Source organism: Oncorhynchus mykiss, chromosome 10 (genome assembly GCF_013265735.2).
Source record: "Oncorhynchus mykiss isolate Arlee chromosome 10, USDA_OmykA_1.1, whole genome shotgun sequence".
NCBI classification, from domain to species: Eukaryota; Metazoa; Chordata; class Actinopteri; order Salmoniformes; family Salmonidae; genus Oncorhynchus; species Oncorhynchus mykiss.
Genome location: NC_048574.1, coordinates 85,129,906 through 85,150,105, shown reverse-complemented (window position 1 = coordinate 85,150,105; position 20,200 = coordinate 85,129,906). Strand labels below are relative to the sequence as shown.

Here is a 20,200-nt window from a genome sequence, read left to right as displayed (position 1 = left end):
TTAGGGTCTAGGCTGGGTTACTGTAAAGCTCTTCCATTAGGGTCTAGGCTGGGTTACTGTAAAGCTCTTTCATTAGGGTCTAGACTGGGTTACTGTAAATCTCTTTCATTAGGGTCTAGGCTGGGTTACTGTAAAGCTCTTTCATTAGGGTCTAGGCTGGGTTACTGTAAAGCTCTTTCATTAGTGTCTAGGCTGGGTTACTGTAAAGCTCTTTTACAGCACCAGGCCTCCTGTAGGATGCGATGAAGAAGACAGTCGCCCACAAACAAACAATGTCACACAAAAACATCAGTTTCATTCATCAAATAATCAAACACCACGATTGATCCTCAGATTCATATTATTTAATTTATTTTGTTATACACATTCCTTCATCAAGTGTTCATTTGGAGTGTTCAGATAACTGTTAGTTATACAGGTATGATAGATATACAACGACAGTAACACTGGATAACATGCTACTGTTGCAATGGTCCTAACCACAGCGCAGCAACACTCTTACTGATTGGTTAGCCGTGAGGTTGCCGCGCTGACGTCACTACACTACTGTGTATGATTGGAGGAGAGAGGGAACTCAAGCGGTGTGATGTGGCGGAACTCCAGATTACCCCTTTAAACCAGTGGACACCAACACTAGAAGACCATCAGTCCCAGATTGCCCCTTTAAACCAGTGGCCACCAACACTAGAAGACCATCAGTCCCAGATCGCCCCTTTAAACCAGTGGCCACCAACCCTAGAAGACCATCAGTCCCAGATTGCCCCTTTAAACCAGTGGCCACCAACACTAGAAGACCATCAGTCCCAGATCGCCCCTTTAAACCAGTGGCCACCAACCCTAGAAGACCATCAGTCCCAGATTGCCCCTTAAAACCAGTGGCCACCAACCCTAGAAGACCATCATTACAAGCTGTGCAGGCTTTAGTTCCAGCCCTGCACTAACCCACTTGATTAGCTATATTCAAAGTGTGTTGGTGGTAGTCAGGAACAAAATCCTGCATAGTCTCACTACATAGCTATGACTCTATGTAAGGGTTGACCACTGAGATAACTAGGTTACAGACAGACATAGACAGACAGACAGACAGACAGACATGAGAATATGATCAACCTTTATAGGGCACTACTTCTGACCAGAGCCTTATGGTCCCATGTCAAAAGTAGTGCACTATATAGGGAAAAAAAGGTCAATTTGGGCCTGTATGAGTGGATGGATGGAAGCATAAGTGATTTAGTAGCTTGGGGTAGAAGTTGCTCTTAGGCACAGATCTAGGATCAGCTTGTCCAGGAGTGTCCACGTGTCACCAGGTGTCTAGATTAATCCAGATGGGTCACCAGGTGTCTAGATGTGTCCAGATGGGTCACCAGGTGTCTAGATTAATCCAGATGAGTCACCAGGTGTCTAGATTAATCCAGATGGGTCACCAGGTTTCTAGATTAATCCAGATGGGTCACCAGGTGTCTAGATTAATCCAGATGGGTCACCAGGTGTCTAGATTAATCCAGATGAGTCACCAGGTGTCTAGATGTGTCACTAGGTGTCTAGATTAATCCAGATGGGTCACCAGGTGTCTAGATTAATCCAGATGTGTCACCAGGTGTCTAGATGGGTCCAGATGTGTCACCAGGTGTCTAGATGTGTCCAGATGGGTCACCAGGTGTCTAGATGAGTCAGCAGGTGTCTAGATTAATCCAGATGGGTCACCAGGTGTCTAGATTAATTCAGATGGGTCACCAGGTGTCTAGATGTGTCCAGATGGGTCACCAGGTGTCTAGATTAATCCAGATGGGTCACCAGGTGTCTAGATTAATCCAGATGAGTCATCAGGTGTCTAGATAGGTCCAGATGTGTCATCAGGTGTCTAGATTAATCCAGATGCGTCACCAGGTGTCTAGATGAGTCACCAGGTGTCTAGATTAATCCAGATGGGTCACCAGGTGTCTAGATTAATTCAGATGGGTCACCAGGTGTCTAGATGTGTCCAGATGGGTCACCAGGTGTCTAGATTAATCCAGATGGGTCGCCAGGTGTCTAGATTAATCCAGATGAGTCACCAGGTGTCTAGATGGGTCCAGATGGGTCACCAGGTGTCTAGATGTGTCCAGATGAGTCATCAGGTGTCTAGATTAATCCAGATGGGTCACCAGGTGTCTAGATTAATCCAGATGGGTCACCAGGTGTCTAGATTAATCCAGATGAGTCACCAGGTGTCCAAATGGGTCCAGATGTGTCACCAGGTGTCTAGATGTGTCCAGATGAGTCATCAGGTGTCTAGATTAATCCAGATGGGTCACCAGTTGTCTAGATGAGTCACCAGGTGTCTAGATTAATCCAGATGGGTCACCAGGTGTCTAGATTAATCCAGATGCGTCACCAGGTGTCTAGATGAGTCACCAGGTGTCTAGATTAATCCAGATGGGTGTCTAGATTAATTCAGATGGGTCACCAGGTGTCTAGATGTGTCCAGATGGGTCACCAGGTGTCTAGATTAATCCAGATGGGTCACCAGGTGTCTAGATTAATCCAGATGAGTCACCAGGTGTCTAGATGGGTGTGTAAAGGTGTACAGAAGTGTCCACTCTCACCAGCTGTGTGTAAAGGTGTCCAGAAGTGTCCACTCTCACCAGCTGTGTGTAAAGGTGTCCAGAAGTGTCCACTCTCACCAGCTGTGTGTAAAGGTGTCCAGAAGTGTCCACTCTCACCAGGTGTGTGTAAAGGTGTCCTGTGTATCCAGGTGTGCTGAGGTGTTGTGATCATAAAGGGAATCCATTAAACGGGACGTCTAGTGACGTGCTGTTGACTAAAATAACAATATAAACAGTGATTGGATCCACACACTGAGTCACTGCGGTCTGGGACACACACACACACACACACACACACCACCTTCCTCTGTCTTCAGACACCTTAGATAGCGAACTCAGGCCTGTCCAACTAATTCTCCTTTTAGACTGATCTCAGGCCTGTCCAACTCATTCATCTTATAGACTGATCTCAGGCCTGTCCAACTCATTCATCTTATAGACTGATCTCAGGCCTGTCCAACTCATTCATCTTATAGACTGATCTCAGTGTGTGTGTGTGTGTGCACATGCGTTTAACGACTACTTCTCAATCCTGTGTCTGGACCCAAAATGGACCTAAATGGTATTTGAACCCAGGTCTGGACCCTGTGTATTGGGGCTGACCCGGTGCTAAATGGTATTTGAACCCAGGTCTGGACCCTGTGTATTGGGGCTGACCCGGTGCTAAATGGTATTTGAACCCAGGTCTGGACCCTGTGTATTGGGGCTGACCCGGTGCTAAATGGTATTCGAACCCAGGTCTGGACCCTGTGTGTCGGGGCTGACCCGGTGCTAAATGGTATTTGAACCCAGGTCTGGACCCTGTGTGTCGGGGCTGACCCGGTCCTGGAAGATGTAGAGGTTGTTGGTGGAGGCTATGGCGATGATGTTCTCCTCGGGGTGCCAGGCCATGTGGAGGATCTTCTTAGTGAAGTCCAGACTGTCCACCCCCACGTCGCCGCGACGACGTTTGCCCCCGGTGTAGATCCGTCGCGTCCGCAGTACAGCTCGAGGCTTACTGGTCTCTCGCCACGCCTCCAGGGAGGGAGGGGAGGAGAGGAGAGGAGAGGAGGGAAAGAGGAGAGGAGAGGAGAGGAGAGGAGAGGAAGAGAGGAGGGAAAGAGGAGAGGAGGAGAGAAAGAGGAGAGGAGAGGGGAGAGGAGGAGGAGAGAAAGAGGAGTCAAGAGGAGAGAGAAAGAGGAGAGGAGAGGAGAGGAGGGGAGAGGAGAGAGAGGACACGTTTAGAGCAGGCAAATTGAAATCTGGACCAGAAAGTGGCTTCATTATTTCTCTCTGATCAGATTAGACCTGGTGAGTGACATCATCAACCAGCAGTTATCCACACTGGGATTTCAGGAGCACAGAGACTTACGTCGCTAACGTACGGATTGATGGCAGCATTCGCGTGAAACTGAAAACGCGAACCACTGCTTTTAATCAGGGCAAGGTGACCGGAAACATGACCGAATACAAACAGTGTAACTATTCCCTCCGCAAGGCAATCAAACAAGCTAAGCGTCAGTATAGAGACAAAGTAGAATCTCAATTCAACGGCTCAGACACAAGAGGTATGTGGCAGGGTCTACAGTCAATCACGGATTACAAATAGAAAACCAGCACCGTCACGGACCAGGATGTCTTGCTCCCAGGCAGACTAAATAACTTTTTTGCCCGCTTTGAGGACAATACAGTGCCACTGACACTGCCCGCAACTAAAACATGCGGTCTCTCCTTCACTGCAGCCGAGGTGAGTAAGACATTTAAACGTGTCAACCCTCGCAAGGCTGCAGGCCCAGACGGCATCCCCAGCCGCGCCCTCAGAGCATGCGCAGACCAGCTGGCTGGTGTGTTTACGGACATATTCAATCAATCCCTATCCCAGTCTGTTGTTCCCACATGCTTCAAGAGGGCCACCATTGTTCCTGTTCCCAAGAAAGCTAAGGTAACTGAGCTAAACGACTACCGCCCCGTAGCACTCACTTCCGTCATCATGAAGTGCTTTGAGAGACTAGTCAAGGACCATATCACCTCCACCCTACCTGACACCCTAGACCCACTCCAATTAGCTTACCGCCCAAATAGGTCCACAGACGATGCAATCTCAACCACACTGCACACTGCCCTAACCCATCTGGACAAGAGGAATACCTATGTGAGAATGCTGTTCATCGACTACAGCTCGGCATTTAACACCATAGTGCCCTCCAAGCTCGTCATCAAGCTCGAGACCCTGGGTCTCGACCCCGCCCTGTGCAACTGGGTACTGGACTTCCTGACGGGCCACCCCCAGGTGGTGAGGGTAGGCAACAACATTTCCACCCCGCTGATCCTCAACACTGGGGCCCCACAAGGGTGCGTTCTGAGCCCTCTCCTGGACTCCCTGTTCACCCACGACTGCGTGGCCACGCACGCCTCCAACTCAATCATCAAGTTTGCGGACGACACAACAGTGGTAGGCTTGATTACCAACAACGACGAGACGGCCTACAGGGAGGAGGTGAGGGCCCTCGGAGTGTGGTGTCAGGAAAATAACCTCACACTCAACGTCAACAAAACTAAGGAGATGATTGTGGACTTCAGGAAACAGCAGAGAGAACACCCCCCTATCCACATCGATGGAACAGTAGTGGAGAGGGTAGTAAGTTTTAAGTTCCTCGGCGTACACATCACAGACAAACTGAATTGGTCCACCCACACAGACAGCATCGTGAAGAAGGCGCAGCAGCGCCTCTTCAACCTCAGGAGGCTGAAGAAATTCGGCTTGTCACCAAAAGCACTCACAAACTTCTACAATTGCACAATCGAGAGCATCCTGTCGGGCTGTATCACCGCCTGGTACGGCAACTGCTCCGCCCACAACCGTAAGGCTCTCCAGAGGGTAGTGAGGTCTGCACAACGCATCACCAGGGGCAAACTACCTGCCCTCCAGGACACCTACACCACCCGATGTCACAGGAAGGCCATAAAGATCATCAAGGACAACAACCACCCGAGCCACTGCCTGTTCACCCCGCTATCATCCAGAAGGCGAGGTCAGTACAGGTGCATCAAAGCTGGGACCGAGAGACTGAAAAACAGCTTCTATCTCAAGGCCATCAGACTGTTAAACAGCCACCACTAACATTGAGTGGCTGCTGCCAACACACTGACTCAACTCCAGCCACTTTAATAATGGGAATTGATGGAAAATGATGTAAAATATATCACTAGCCACTTTAAACAATGCTACCTAATATAATGTTTACATACCCTACATTATTCATCTCATATGTATACGTATATACTGTACTCTATATCATCTACTGCATCTTTATGTAATACATGTATCACTAGCCACTTTAACTATGTTAGCGTTAGCGGCCTCCTTTAGCGGCTTATGTTAGCGACTTACGTTAGCGACTTACATTAGCGACTTACGTTAGCGGCCTACGTTAGCGGCCTACGTTAGCGACTTACGTTAGCGGCTTACGTTAGCGACTTACGTTAGCGACTTACGTTAGCGAGTTACGTTAGCGGTGTAATAACATATTAACACATGTAATAACGCATTCACTGACTGTTGTCTGCCTGTGGCCTAACCATGCAATTATAGCTTGCACTCTGTGTCATAACCTCCCCCCCTCTCCCTGTTTTCCAGTAGATACTAACCGCACTGGAAACCCCCCGCACAGGTGGCTGACTAAGATAACGTACACACTGAAACTCATAAACACACACACACACTCAAACCCAATTCGGGAGGGGCTCCAAAGACAAAGAACTCTGTCGAGAACCAATGGGATACTGACACCAGGCTGGAGAGGACTGTCTATCACCTACAAGCAGCCTACCAGGAGCCAGGACTACCAGAATCTACCTACGTCATTTCAATGCATAAAATTAACTGCACATCATGTTTCAGGTCTCTTCTTCCGATAGTTCCCTAAGAGCTAGACGAACGGGGGCCGTGCAGCACGCTTTGCCAGATATCATTACGCTTGAATAAACGGCCTTTACTATACCTTATCCGCCCTGTCCAGAGTCTCAACTTGGTCTCGTTTCTCATGTATCTATTCATCAACAGCGGCTTATGTTAGAGACTTACGTTAGAGACTTACGTTAGCGACTTAACGTTAGAAACTTGTGTGTTTGTACATATGCTTACCTCCAGGGTCACGCCCCGCCCCGTCTCCCTGTCAAACATCCGGAAGAAGCTGTTGTACGCCCCAGTCATTATCACACTGGGGAGAGGAGGAGGGAGAGGAGGAGAGAGAGGAGGAGGGAGAGGTAGTAGAAGGAGGAGAGAAGATGGAAGGGGGGAATGAAAGAGGGACAAAGAGAGGGAGAAGAAAAGGAAGAGATGGAGAGAGAGAAAAGAGAGTGGGGTTGGAACAGGAAGAGGAGGAGAGATGAAGAGAGGGAAGGGTGGAGTTGGGACAGGAAGAGGAGGAGAGATGGAGAGAGGGAAGGGTGGGGTTGGGACAGGAAGAGGAGAGATGGAGAGAGCGAAGGGTGGGGTTTTTATAGGAAGAGGAGGAGAGGTGGAGAGAGGGAAGGGTGGGGTTTTACAGGAAGAGGAGGAGAGATGGAGAGAGGGAAGTGTGTGGTTTATACAGGAAGAGAAGGAGAGATGGAGAGAGGGAAGGGTGGGTTGGGACAGGAAGAGGAGGAGAGATGGAGAGAGAGGGAAGGGTGGGGGTTTTACAGGAAGAGAAGGAGAGAGGGAAGGGTGGGGTTGGAACAGGAAGAGGAGGAGAGATGGAGAGAGGGAAGGGTGGGAGTTTTACAGGAAGAGAATGAGAGATGGAGAGAGGGAAGGAGAGAAGGGATTGATTTTGACATCTCCAAAGCTCTTCTCTGGGATTGATTTATCTGTGGGATAAAGCCTCAGAGTAGACGAAGACGCACACACCTGTCGGAGCTGTTCCAGACACACTCGAACTTGTCAAATATACAGTCGTTCTCGTACAGAGAGCACAGCTTAGTCCTCAGGTAGTCATGAACCTACAGAGAGACAGACATGGGAGAAAGGAGGGGCAGGAGAGAGGGAGAGGGCAGGAGAGAGGGAGAGGGCAGGAGAGAGTGTTGACAGGTTTTTCCAAGGCATTCATTCAATTTCTGTGCATGTACATGTGTGCGTGAGTGTGTGAATGTATGTGTGTTTCTGTGTGTGTGCGTGTGTGTTTCTGCGTGTGCCTAGTGTGTGTGTGTGTGTGTGTTTCTGCGTGTGCCTAGTGTGTGTGTGTGTGTGTGTTTCTGCGTGTGCCTAGTGTGTGTGTGTGTGTGTGTTTCTGCGTGTGCCTAGTGTGTGTGTGTGCATGTGTGTTCCTGCGTGTGCCTAGTGTGTGTGTGTGTGTGTGTGTTTCTGCGTGTGCCTAGTGTGTGTGTGTGTGTGTGTGTTTCTGCGTGTGCCTAGTGTGTGTGTGTGCATGTGTGTTTCTGCGTGTGCCTAGTGTGTGTGTGTGTGCATGTGTGTTTCTGCGTGTGCCTAGTGTGTGTGTGTGTGTGTGTGTTTCTGCGTGTGCCTAGTGTGTGTGTGTGCATGTGTGTTTCTGCGTGTGCCTAGTGTGTGTGTTTCTGCGTGTGCCTAGTGTGTGTGTGTGTGTGTGTTTCTGCGTGTGCCTAGTGTGTGTGTGTGCATGTGTGTTTCTGCGTGTGCCTAGTGTGTGTGTGTGTGTGTGTGTGTTTCTGCGTGTGTGTGTGTGTGTGTTTGTTTAGTGGGCTGACCTGGTAGGTTTCGACGGGGCCTTTCTCCATGTGTAAGTCCCACACCTTGGCCGTCAGGTAATCCCTGGTCAGCAGGTACCGCCCGTTGTGACTGAACTTCACATCCGACACCGACGACACGATCTCAGAGAAGAATGAACGACTTCCTGGGTCCTCTGGTTCCTCAAAGACTAAAGGAAGAGAGAGAGAGGGAGGTGGAGAGAGGAGACGAGGGGAGGAGAGCAGAGGGGGAGGAGAGAGGAGACGAGGGGGGGAGGGGGAGGAGACGAGGGGGGTGGAGAGGGAGAGGAGAGGGGGAGGAGAGAGGAGACGAGGGGGAGGGGGAGGAGAGAGGAGACGAGGGGGGTGGAGAGGGGGAGGAGAGAGGAGACGAGGGGAGGAGAGGAGAGGGGGAGGAGAGAGGAGACGAGGGGAGGAGAGGAGAGGGGGAGGAGAGAGGAGACGAGGGGGAGGAGAGGAGAGGAGAGGGGAGGAGAGAGGAGACGAGGGGAGGAGAGGAGAGGGGGAGGAGAGAGTAGGAGAGAAGATACGAGGGGAGGAGAGAAGAGGGGGAGGAGAGAGGAGACGAGGAGGAGAGGCGAGGAGAGGAGAGAGGAGGGAGAGGAGACGAGGAGAGAGGAGATGAGGAGAGGGGAGATGAGAGGATGGAGACAGGGGGGAGGAGAGGAGACGAAGGGAGAGTGGGAGGAGAGAGGAGTTTAGGAAGAGGAAAGATGGATATCACAATATAAGGGGGTGTAAATTCCAATCTGGACCTGAGGCCAGTTGTACTGCTGATTTAAATGAAGGACTGATTTAGACCTGTGACACCATGTGGGTGGAAGCCAGATCTACTTCTGATTTAAATGAAGGACTGATTTAGACCTGGGACACCATGTGGGAGCAATTAATTATCAGAACCAGCAGTAGTCGTACTCTGGACCTCGAAGAGTAAGATCCGAATACACATGATTTAGAGACTGACAGCAAAGGCTTTTATCTCCCCCCGTGTGTAGCCAACTCACGTTTGGTGTGTTTGTCGCAAAGTGCCGAGGCCCTCATGTCACAGAGACGTAGAGATCCTTTACTGCTACTGTAGACAAACAGGTGACAGTGGTGAGGATGAAACTCTGCTGCTGTTATCACCTCTGTTAGCTCCTCCATGTTGGCTGGCTTGATGTCCACTATGTCTGAAGGAGAGATACTCAGGTAGAACAACACAGGACTGTGTCTGGAGGAGAGATACTCAGGTAGAACAACACAGGACTGTGTCTGGAGGAGAGATACTCAGGTAGAACAACACAGGACTGTGTCTGGAGGAGAGATACTCAGGTAGAACAACACAGGACTGTGTCTGGAGGAGAGATACTCAGGTAGAACAACACAGTACTGTGTCTGGAGGAGAGATACTCAGGTAGAACAACACAGGACTATGTCTGGAGGAGAGATACTCAGGTAGAACAACACAGGACTATGTCTGGAGGAGAGATACTCAGGTAGAACAACACAGGACTATGTCTGGAGGAGAGATACTCAGGTAGAACAACACAGGACTGTGTCTGGAGGAGAGATACTCAGGTAGAACAACACAGGACTGTGTCTGGAGGAGTAGATGGCTGTGGTGGTTGTAGCTAGCCTGATTAGCTGTACAGTAGATGGATGTAGTGGTTGTAGCTAGCCTGATTAACGGTACAGTAGATGGATGTAGTGGTTGTAGCTAGCCTGATTAACTGTACAGTAGATGGATGTGGTGGTTGTAGCTAGCCTGATTAACTGTACAGTAGATGGATGTGGAGGTTGTAGCTAGCCTGATTAGCTGTACAGTAGATGGATGTGGTGGTTGTAGCTAGCCTGATTAGCTGTACAGTAGATGGATGTCGTGGTTGTAGCTAGCCTGACTAACGGTCACCTCATAGTACACAGACACACTATGAATATGCAGAGTGGTTGGTGGTTGCAGCTAGCCTGATTAGCTGTACAGTAGATGGATGTAGTGGTTGTAGCTAGCCTGATTAACTGTACAGTAGTAGATGTGGTGGTTGTAGCTAGCCTGATTAACTGTACAGTAGATGGATGTGGTGGTTGTAGCTAGCCTGATTAACTGTACAGTAGATGGATGAGGTGGTTGTAGCTAGCCTGATTAACTGTACAGTAGATGGATGTGGTGGTTGTAGCTAGCCTGATTAACTGTACAGTAGATGGATGTGGAGGTTGTAGCTAGCCTGATTAGCTGTACAGTAGATGGATGTAGTGGTTGTAGCTAGCCTGATTAACGGTACAGTAGATGGATGTAGTGGTTGTAGCTAGCCTGATTAACTGTACAGTAGATGGATGTGGTGGTTGTAGCTAGCCTGATTAACTGTACAGTAGATGGATGTGGAGGTTGTAGCTAGCCTGATTAGCTGTACAGTAGATGGATGTGGTGGTTGTAGCTAGCCTGATTAACTGTACAGTAGATGGATGTGGAGGTTGTAGCTAGCCTGATTAGCTGTACAGTAGATGGATGTGGTGGTTGTAGCTAGCCTGATTAGCTGTACAGTAGATGGATGTCGTGGTTGTAGCTAGCCTGACTAACGGTCACCTCATAGTACACAGACACACTATGAATATGCAGAGTGGTTGGTGGTTGCAGCTAGCCTGATTAGCTGTACAGTAGATGGATGTAGTGGTTGTAGCTAGCCTGATTAACTGTACAGTAGTAGATGTGGTGGTTGTAGCTAGCCTGATTAACTGCACAGTAGATGGATGTGGTGGTTGTAGCTAGCCTGATTAACTGTACAGTAGATGGATGAGGTGGTTGTAGCTAGCCTGATTAACTGTACAGTAGATGGATGTGGTGGTTGTAGCTAGCCTGATTAACTGTACAGTAGATGGATGTGGAGGTTGTAGCTAGCCTGATTAGCTGTACAGTAGATGGATGTGGTGGTTGTAGCTAGCCTGATTAGCTGTACAGTAGATGGATGTCGTGGTTGTAGCTAGCCTGACTAACGGTCACCTCATAGTACACAGACACACTATGAATATGCAGAGTGGTTGGTGGTTGCAGCTAGCCTGATTAGCTGTACAGTAGATGGATGTAGTGGTTGTAGCTAGCCTGATTAACTGTACAGTAGTAGATGTGGTGGTTGTAGCTAGCCTGATTAACTGTACAGTAGATGGATGTGGTGGTTGTAGCTAGCCTGATTAACTGTACAGTAGATGGATGAGGTGGTTGTAGCTAGCCTGATTAACTGTACAGTAGATGGATGTGGTGGTTGTAGCTAGCCTGATTAACTGTACAGTAGATGGATGTGGAGGTTGTAGCTAGCCTGATTAGCTGTACAGTAGATGGATGTGGTGGTTGTAGCTAGCCTGATTAGCTGTACAGTAGATGGATGTCGTGGTTGTAGCTAGCCTGACTAACGGTCACCTCATAGTACACAGACACACTATGAATATGCAGAGTGGTTGGTGGTTGCAGCTAGCCTGATTAGCTGTACAGTAGATGGATGTAGTGGTTGTAGCTAGCCTGATTAACTGTACAGTAGTAGATGTGGTGGTTGTAGCTAGCCTGATTAACTGTACAGTAGATGGATGTGGTGGTTGTAGCTAGCCTGATTAGCTGTACAGTAGATGGATGTAGTGGTTGTAGCTAGCCTGATTAACTGTACAGTAGATGGATGTGGTGGTTGTAGCTAGCCTGATTAGCTGTACAGTAGATGGATGTGGTGGTTGTAGCTAGCCTGATTAGCTGTACAGTAGATGGATGTGGTGGTTGTAGCTAGCCTGATTAGCTGTACAGTAGATGGATGTAGTGGTTGTAGCTAGCCTGATTAACTGTACAGTAGATGGATGTGGTGGTTGTAGCTAGCCTGACTAACTGTACAGTAGATGGATGTCGTGGTTGTAGCTAGCCTGACTAACTGTACAGTAGATGGATGTGGTGGTTGTAGCTAGCCTGATTAGCTGTACAGTAGATGGATGTCGTGGTTGTAGCTAGCCTGACTAACGGTCACCTCATAGTACACAGACACACTATGAATATGCAGAGATTGTTTTTAGCCTCAGCTACTGAACTTAATCAACCCTGTCACACGCACACACACATGTACGAGCGCGAACACACACACACACACACACACACACACACACACACACACACACACACATTCTATTTGCAGCGAGCCCCGTGTGTCTTAGTGGAGTAGAGAGTAGAGAGTAGGGAGTTGACACTGAGTGAATTATTTAAACTTCTCTGTAGATGTTTTCTAGGTCAGGGTCCTGTTATGGTAGAGCCCGTTTAAACTTCTCTGTAGATGTTTTCTAGGTCAGGGTCCTGTTATGGTAGAGCCCGTTTAAACTTCTCTGTAGATGTTTTCTAGGTCAGGGTCCTGTTATGGTAGAGCCTGTTTAAACACTACAGCCTACAGATGGAGGAGCGTAATTTGATCACCTTGTTGCAGAACAACTGAACAGACAGAATGAACGACTGGGTCTCTGGTACTGAACTGTTTAAACACTGCAGCCTACAGATGGAGGAGCGTCATTTGATCACCTTGTTGCAGAACAACTGAACAGACAGAATGAACGACTGGGTCTCAGTGGGTTAACTGTCTGTTCAGGGACAGAACAACAGATTTTTACCTTGTCAGATCAGGGATTTTATATATTTCATATTGAATTTATTTATTTCACCTTTATTTAGCCAGGTCGGCCAGTTGAGAACACCTTTATTTAGCCAGGTCGGCCAGTTGAGAACACCTTTATTTAGCCAGGTCGGCCAGTTGAGAACACCTTTATTTAGCCAGGTCGGCCAGTTGAGAACACCTTTATTTAGCCAGGTCGGCCAGTTAAAAACAAGTTCTCATTTACAACTGCGACCTGGACAAGATAAAGCAAAGCAGTGTGACACAGACAACAACACAGAGTTACACATGGAGTAAACAAGCGTACAGATCTAGCAACCCTTTTGGTAATTGGCCCAGCGCTCTAACCACTAGGCTACCTGACACCCCGAAACATTTCCTGTTACTGCAGGATTATTTTCCTGCTGTATCAGACTGCGTCAAATTAAGATTTTACACATGTACATTCCTACCCAGACTGGCACAGAGCCATATAGAGTATGTGATTGGGCAGGAAGACTGGCACAGAGCCATATAGAGTATGTGATTGGGCAGGAAGACTGGCACAGAGCCATATAGAGTCTGTGATTGAACAGGAAGACTGGCACAGAGCCATATAGAGTCTGTGATTGAACAGGAAGACTGGCACAGAGCCATAGAGAGTCAGTGATTGGGAAGGAAGACTGGCACAGAGCCATATAGAGTCTGTGATTGAACAGGAAGACTGGCACAGAGCCATAGAGAGTCAGTGATTGGGAAGGAAGACTGGCACAGAGACATATAGAGTCAGTGATTGGGAAGGAAGACTGGCACAGAGCCATAGAGAGTCAGTGATTGAACAGGAAGACTGGCACAGAGCCATATAGAGTCAGTGATTGGGCAGGAAGACTGGCACAGAGCCATATAGAGTCTGTGATTGAACAGGAAGACTGGCACAGAGCCATATAGAGTCTGGGATTGGGAAGGAAGACTGGCACAGAGCCATATAGAGTCTGGGATTGGGAAGGAGCTCAACAGAGCTGAGTTCCGGCACCTCAAATGTTCTACTTCCTGTTCCTCTTTTTGAATATCAGATTAAAAGTATTGTGGAGCTCCAGTACCTCAATATAAACAGTACTGGTCCACTACCTCAATATAAACAGTACTGGTCCACTACCTCAATATAAACAGTACCGGGCCAGTACCTCAATATAAACAGTACCGGGCCACTACCTCAATATAAACAGTACTGGTCCACTACCTCAATATAAACAGTACTGGTCCAGTACCTCAATATAAACAGTACCGGGCCACTACCTCAATATAAACAGTACTGGGCCACTACCTCAATATAAACAGTACCGGGCCACTACCTCAATATAAACAGTACCGGGCCACTACCTCAATATAAACAGTACCGGGCGACTACCTCAATATAAACAGTACCGGTCCACTACCTCAATATAAACAGTACCGGGCCACTACCTCAATATAAACAGTACCGGTCCACTACCTCAATATAAACAGTACCGGTCCACTACCTCAATATAAACAGTACCGGGTCACTACCTCAATATAAACAGTACCAGGCCACTACCTCAATATAAACAGTACCGGGCCACTACCTCAATATAAACAGTACCGGGCCACTACCTCAATATAAACAGTACTGGTCCACTACCTCAATATAAACAGTACCGGGTCACTACCTCAATATAAACAGTACCGGGCGACTACCTCAATATAAACAGTACCGGGTCACTACCTCAATATAAACAGTACCGGGCGACTACCTCAATATAAACAGTACCGGTCCACTACCTCAATATAAACAGTACTGGTCCACTACCTCAATATAAACAGTACTGGTCCACTACCTCAATATAAACAGTACTGGTCCACTACCTCAATATAAACAGTACTGGTCCACTACCTCAATATAAACAGTACCGGGCGACTACCTCAATATAAACAGTACTGGTCCACTACCTCAATATAAACAGTACCGGGCCACTACCTCAATATAAACAGTACTGGTCCACTACCTCAATATAAACAGTACTGGGCCACTACCTCAATATAAACAGTACCGGTCCACTACCTCAATATAAACAGTACCGGTCCACTACCTCAATATAAACAGTACTGGGCCACTACCTCAATATAAACAGTACCGGGCCACTACCTCAATATAAACAGTACCGGGCCACTACCTCAATATAAACAGTACCGGGCCACTACCTCAATATAAACAGTACTGGTCCACTACCTCAATATAAACAGTACCGGGCCACTACCTCAATATAAACAGTACCGGGCCACTACCTCAATATAAACAGTACCGGTCCACTACCTCAATATAAACAGTACCGGTCCACTACCTCAATATAAACAGTACCGGGTCACTACCTCAATATAAACAGTACCAGGCCACTACCTCAATATAAACAGTACCGGGCCACTACCTCAATATAAACAGTACCGGGCCACTACCTCAATATAAACAGTACTGGTCCACTACCTCAATATAAACAGTACCGGGCCACTACCTCAATATAAACAGTACCGGGCGACTACCTCAATATAAACAGTACCGGTCCACTACCTCAATATAAACAGTACCGGGCCACTACCTCAATATAAACAGTACCGGGCGACTACCTCAATATAAACAGTACCGGTCCACTACCTCAATATAAACAGTACCGGTCCACTACCTCAATATAAACAGTACCGGGCCACTACCTCAATATAAACAGTACCGGGCCACTACCTCAATATAAACAGTACTGGGCCACTACCTCAATATAAACAGTACCGGTCCACTACCTCAATATAAACAGTACTGGTCCACTACCTCAATATAAACAGTACCGGGCCACTACCTCAATATAAACAGTACCGGGCCACTACCTCAATATAAACAGTACCGGGCAACTACCTCAATATAAACAGTACTGGTCCACTACCTCAATATAAACAGTACTGGTCCACTACCTCAATATAAACAGTACCGGGCCACTACCTCAATATAAACAGTACCGGGCCACTACCTCAATATAAACAGTACCGGTCCAGCACCTAAATCATGTGTGTGTGTGTGTATGTCTGCTTCCCTGTGTGTGTGTGTGTGTGTGTGTGTGTGTGTGTGTGTGTGTGTGTGTGTGTGTGTGTCTGCTTTCCTGTGTGTGTGTGTGTGTGTGTATGTGTGTGTGTGTGTGTGTGTGTGTGTGTGTGTGTGTGTGTGTGTCTGCTTTCCTGTTTGTGTGTGTGGGTCTCCACAACTGTGTGTGTGTGCGTGCATGTGTGTATGTCTCTGTACATGTGTGTGTGTGTCCCTCTCCCAGTGAAGGATACTGAAGCTGCGGTCTGTGATCCCCAGATGCCACATGTTGATCCTCAGGTCATCAGCTGACAGGTAGGTCTCTCCGTCACTGTTGACCGATATGGAGTTAACATGGTAGGTATGCCCATTGGAGAACACCCTCCTAGGACGTACCTCCACCATCAGGTCTGTAGGTCTCAACACAGGAACCTGGGAGGGAGTGAGGGAGGGAGGGAGGGAGGTATGGGTTGGGGGAGTGAGAGAGGGGTGGGAGAGAGGGGGAAGGAGGTGAGAGGGAGGGAGGGAGGGAGGGAGGGAGGGAGAGGGAGGGAGGTAGGGTTGGGGGAGTGAGAGAGGGGAGGGAGAGAGAGAGAGACGGGCGGGCGGTTGGGGGGAGAGAGGGGGAAGGGGAGAGAGAGAGGGAGGGAGGGAGGGTAGGAGGTTGGAGAGAGGGAGGGAGTGAGGAGGGAGAGAGGGAGGGTTAGGGACCAGGGGATGGGCTGAATGAGGGACAAAACAAGAGGTGTGTGTGTGTGTGTGTGTGTGTGTGTATACCTGTAGTGATGTGACTGTAGAGATATCCTTCACCCTGCCCTCCTCATCTTTCAGGTTGTAGCCCTCCGGTTGCTTGTCTCGCTCACTCACCTTCCACAGCTTGATGGTCTTATCTGACACACACACACACACACACACACACACACACACACACACACACACACACACACACACAACAAACACACACACACGCACACACAAACACACAACAAACAAACACACCACAAACACACACACACAGAGATAATGTTTGAGACCAAGTCTGGCTGGTTGACAGTGCTCTTATCTGTGTTAGCGTTTCAGGGTCATGACATAATCTGGAGGAAACATCTGTCAACGATTCAGTTTCCTTCTTTTAATTTATTAACACCAGGAGATGAGTGGACATTCACAACTATAAGATGTTGCACAATATTTAAATATAATATATTCAGAAATATAATATAGTCTCCCTCTTTTCTGAATGTTGATGGCAGCGAATGCAAGTTAACGTGTGCGTTTGCGTTGAGCAGGAAGTGGGAATTATGGGTCATGTAGTTTATTTACCATTCTCAGTGTTCTATTAGGGAACGATTTTTGGTAATCAACTCAACTGATCGTTTGTTGAGAGTAGGATTACAGGTAGTGAGGTCAACTGACAGTTTGTGGCAAGAAGGATTATGGGAAATGTAGTCAACTCACTGTTTGTGGAAAGGAGGAATTATTGGTAGTCTTCTGCTAGGGGAGGATTATGGGTTGTGTAGTCTACTGACTGTTGGTGGAAAAGCGGAATTGTGGGTAGTGTGGTCTACTCACAGTTGATGGAAAGGAAGATTATGGATAGTATTCTGATAGAGGAGGACTATGGGTAGTGTTCTGATAGAGGAGGACTATGGGTAGTGTTCTGATAGAGGACTATGGGTAGTATTCTGATAGAGGAGGACTATTGGTAGTATTCTGATAGAGGAGGACTATGGGTAGTGTTCTGATAGAGGAGGACTATGGGTAGTATAGTCTTCTCACCGTTGGTGGAGAGGAGGATTATGGGTAGTTAGTCTTCTCACCGTTGGTGGAGAGGAGGATTATGGGTAGTTAGTCTACTCACCGTTGGTGGAGAGGATGATTATGGGTAGTTAGTCTACTCACCGTTGGTGGAGAGGAGGATTATGGGTAGTTAGTCTACTCACCGTTGGTGTAGAGGAGGATTATGGGTAGTTAGTATACTCACCGTTGGTGGAGAGGAGGATTATGGGTAGTTAGTCTACTCACCGTTGGTGGAGAAGAGGATTATGGGTAGTTAGTCTACTCACCGTTGGTGTAGAGGAGGATTATGGGTAGTTAGTCCACTCACCGTTGGTGGAGAGGAGGATTATGGGTAGTTAGTCTACTCACCGTTGGTGGAGAAGAGGATTATGGGTAGTTAGTCTACTCACCGTTGGTGGAGAGGAGGATTATGGGTAGTTAATCTACTCACCGTTGGTGGAGAAGAGGATTATGGGTAGTTAGTCTACTCACCGTTGGTAGAGAGGAGGATTATGGGTAGTTAGTCTACTCACCGTTGGTGGAGAAGAGGATTATGGGTAGTTAGTCTACTCACCGTTGGTGGAGAAGAGGATTATGGGTAGTTAGTCCACTCACCGTTGGTGGAGAGGAGGATTATGGGTAGTTAGTCTACTCACCGTTGGTGGAGAAGAGGATTATGGGTAGTTAGTCTACTCACAGTTGGTGGAGAAGAGGATTATGGGTAGTTAGTCTACTCACCGTTGGTGGAGAGGAGGATTATGGGTAGTTAGTCTACTCACCGTTGGTGGAGAAGAGGATTATGGGTAGTTAGTCTACTCACCGTTGGTGGAGAGGAGGATTATGGGTAGTTAGTCTACTCACAGTTGGTGGAGAGGAGGATTATGGGTAGTTAGTCTACTCACCGTTGGTGGAGAGGAGGATTATGGGTAGTTAGTCCACTCACCGTTGGTGGAGAGGAGGATTATGGGTAGTTAGTCCACTCACCTTTGGTGGAGAGGAGGATTATGGGTAGTTAGTCTACTCACCGTTGGTGGAGAGGAGGATTATGGGTAGTTAGTCTACTCACCGTTGGTGGAGAGGAGGATTATGGGTAGTTAGTCTACTCACCGTTGGTGGAGAGGAGGATTATGGGTAGTTAGTCTACTCACCGTTGGTGTAGAGGAGGATTATGGGTAGTTAGTCTACTCACCGTTGGTGGAGAAAAGGATTATGGGTAGTTAGTCTACTCACCGTTGGTGTAGAGGAGGATTATGGGTAGTTAGTCCACTCACCGTTGGTGGAGAGGAGGATTATGGGTAGTTAGTCCACTCACCGTTGGTGGAGAGCAGGAAGTGGGCGGCGTTCTGTTGAGGCAGCCATCGTATCTTGTTGATCTTCTCCTCGATCTCCAGACTCTTCAGGTAGTCAAAGTCAGGCTCGTGGCTCTGGAAGGTACTGTACACATTATACTCCCCCGACTCACCCGTCTCCCCCACCTGCTCCAACTCCCCTTTAGGCTGGGAGAGGAGAGGAGGTAGGGAGAGAAGAGAGGAGAGGAGATAAGAGGAGGTAGGGGGGAGAGGAGAGGAGAGGAGAGGAGGTAGGGGGAGAAGAGAGAAGGTAGAGGGGAGAGGAGAGGAGAGGACAGGAGAGGAGAGAGAATATAACGATATAGTAACCACTTCCATACCACACTGACAATATACTGACCAGACACTAGCTAGCACACTGACGATATACTGACCAGACACTAGCTAGCACACTGATGATATACTGACCAGACACTAGCTAGCACACTGACCAGACACTAGCTAGCACACTGACCAGACACTAGCTAGCACACTGACGATATACTGACCAGACACTAGCTAGCACACTGACGATATACTGACCAGACACTAGCTAGCACACTGACCAGACACTAGCTAGCACACTGACGATATACTGACCAGACACTAGCTAGCACACTGATGATATACTGACCAGACACTAGCTAGCACACTGACCAGACACTAGCTAGCACACTGACGATATACTGACCAGACACTAGCTAGCACACTGACGATATACTGACCAGACACTAGCTAGCACACTGATGATATACTGACCAGACACTAGCTAGCACACTGACCAGACACTAGCTAGCACACTGACCAGACACTAGCTAGCACACTGACGATATACTGACCAGACACTAGCTAGCACACTGATGATATACTGACCAGACACTAGCTAGCACACTGACCAGACACTAGCTAGCACACTGACCAGACACTAGCTAGCACACTGACGATATACTGACCAGACACTAGCTAGCACACTGATGATATACTGACCAGACACTAGCTAGCACACTGACCAGACACTAGCTAGCACACTGACGATATACTGACCAGACACTAGCTAAGTTACCACACTGACGACCAGTCTACACCAGCCAGTGAAGGTGAACAAGTAAACACATTAGGTGGAAGTAGAGATAACAAGGACATGACCTGTGACTTTAT

General features: G+C 48.0%; 1 protein-coding gene across 1 annotated transcript in view; it reads right to left on the bottom strand.

Moving 5' to 3' along the window:
* Positions 1 to 329: 329 nt before the first annotated feature.
* The window catches only part of LOC110517086 (serine/threonine-protein phosphatase 2A 55 kDa regulatory subunit B gamma isoform-like), a 44,640-nt gene continuing 24,769 nt past the window's right edge, over positions 330 to 20,200 (bottom strand). Inside the window, exons 3-10 of the mRNA XM_036934323.1 lie at positions 19,027 to 19,210; positions 16,713 to 16,825; positions 16,190 to 16,367; positions 9,275 to 9,439; positions 8,271 to 8,440; positions 7,456 to 7,547; positions 6,709 to 6,784; positions 330 to 3,599 (exon numbers count right to left, since the gene is read on the bottom strand). Of these exons, the coding sequence (XP_036790218.1) occupies positions 3,357 to 3,599; positions 6,709 to 6,784; positions 7,456 to 7,547; positions 8,271 to 8,440; positions 9,275 to 9,439; positions 16,190 to 16,367; positions 16,713 to 16,825; positions 19,027 to 19,210 (1,221 nt within the window). The 3' untranslated portion in view covers positions 330 to 3,356. The remainder of the gene's footprint in view (positions 3,600 to 6,708; positions 6,785 to 7,455; positions 7,548 to 8,270; positions 8,441 to 9,274; positions 9,440 to 16,189; positions 16,368 to 16,712; positions 16,826 to 19,026; positions 19,211 to 20,200) is intronic.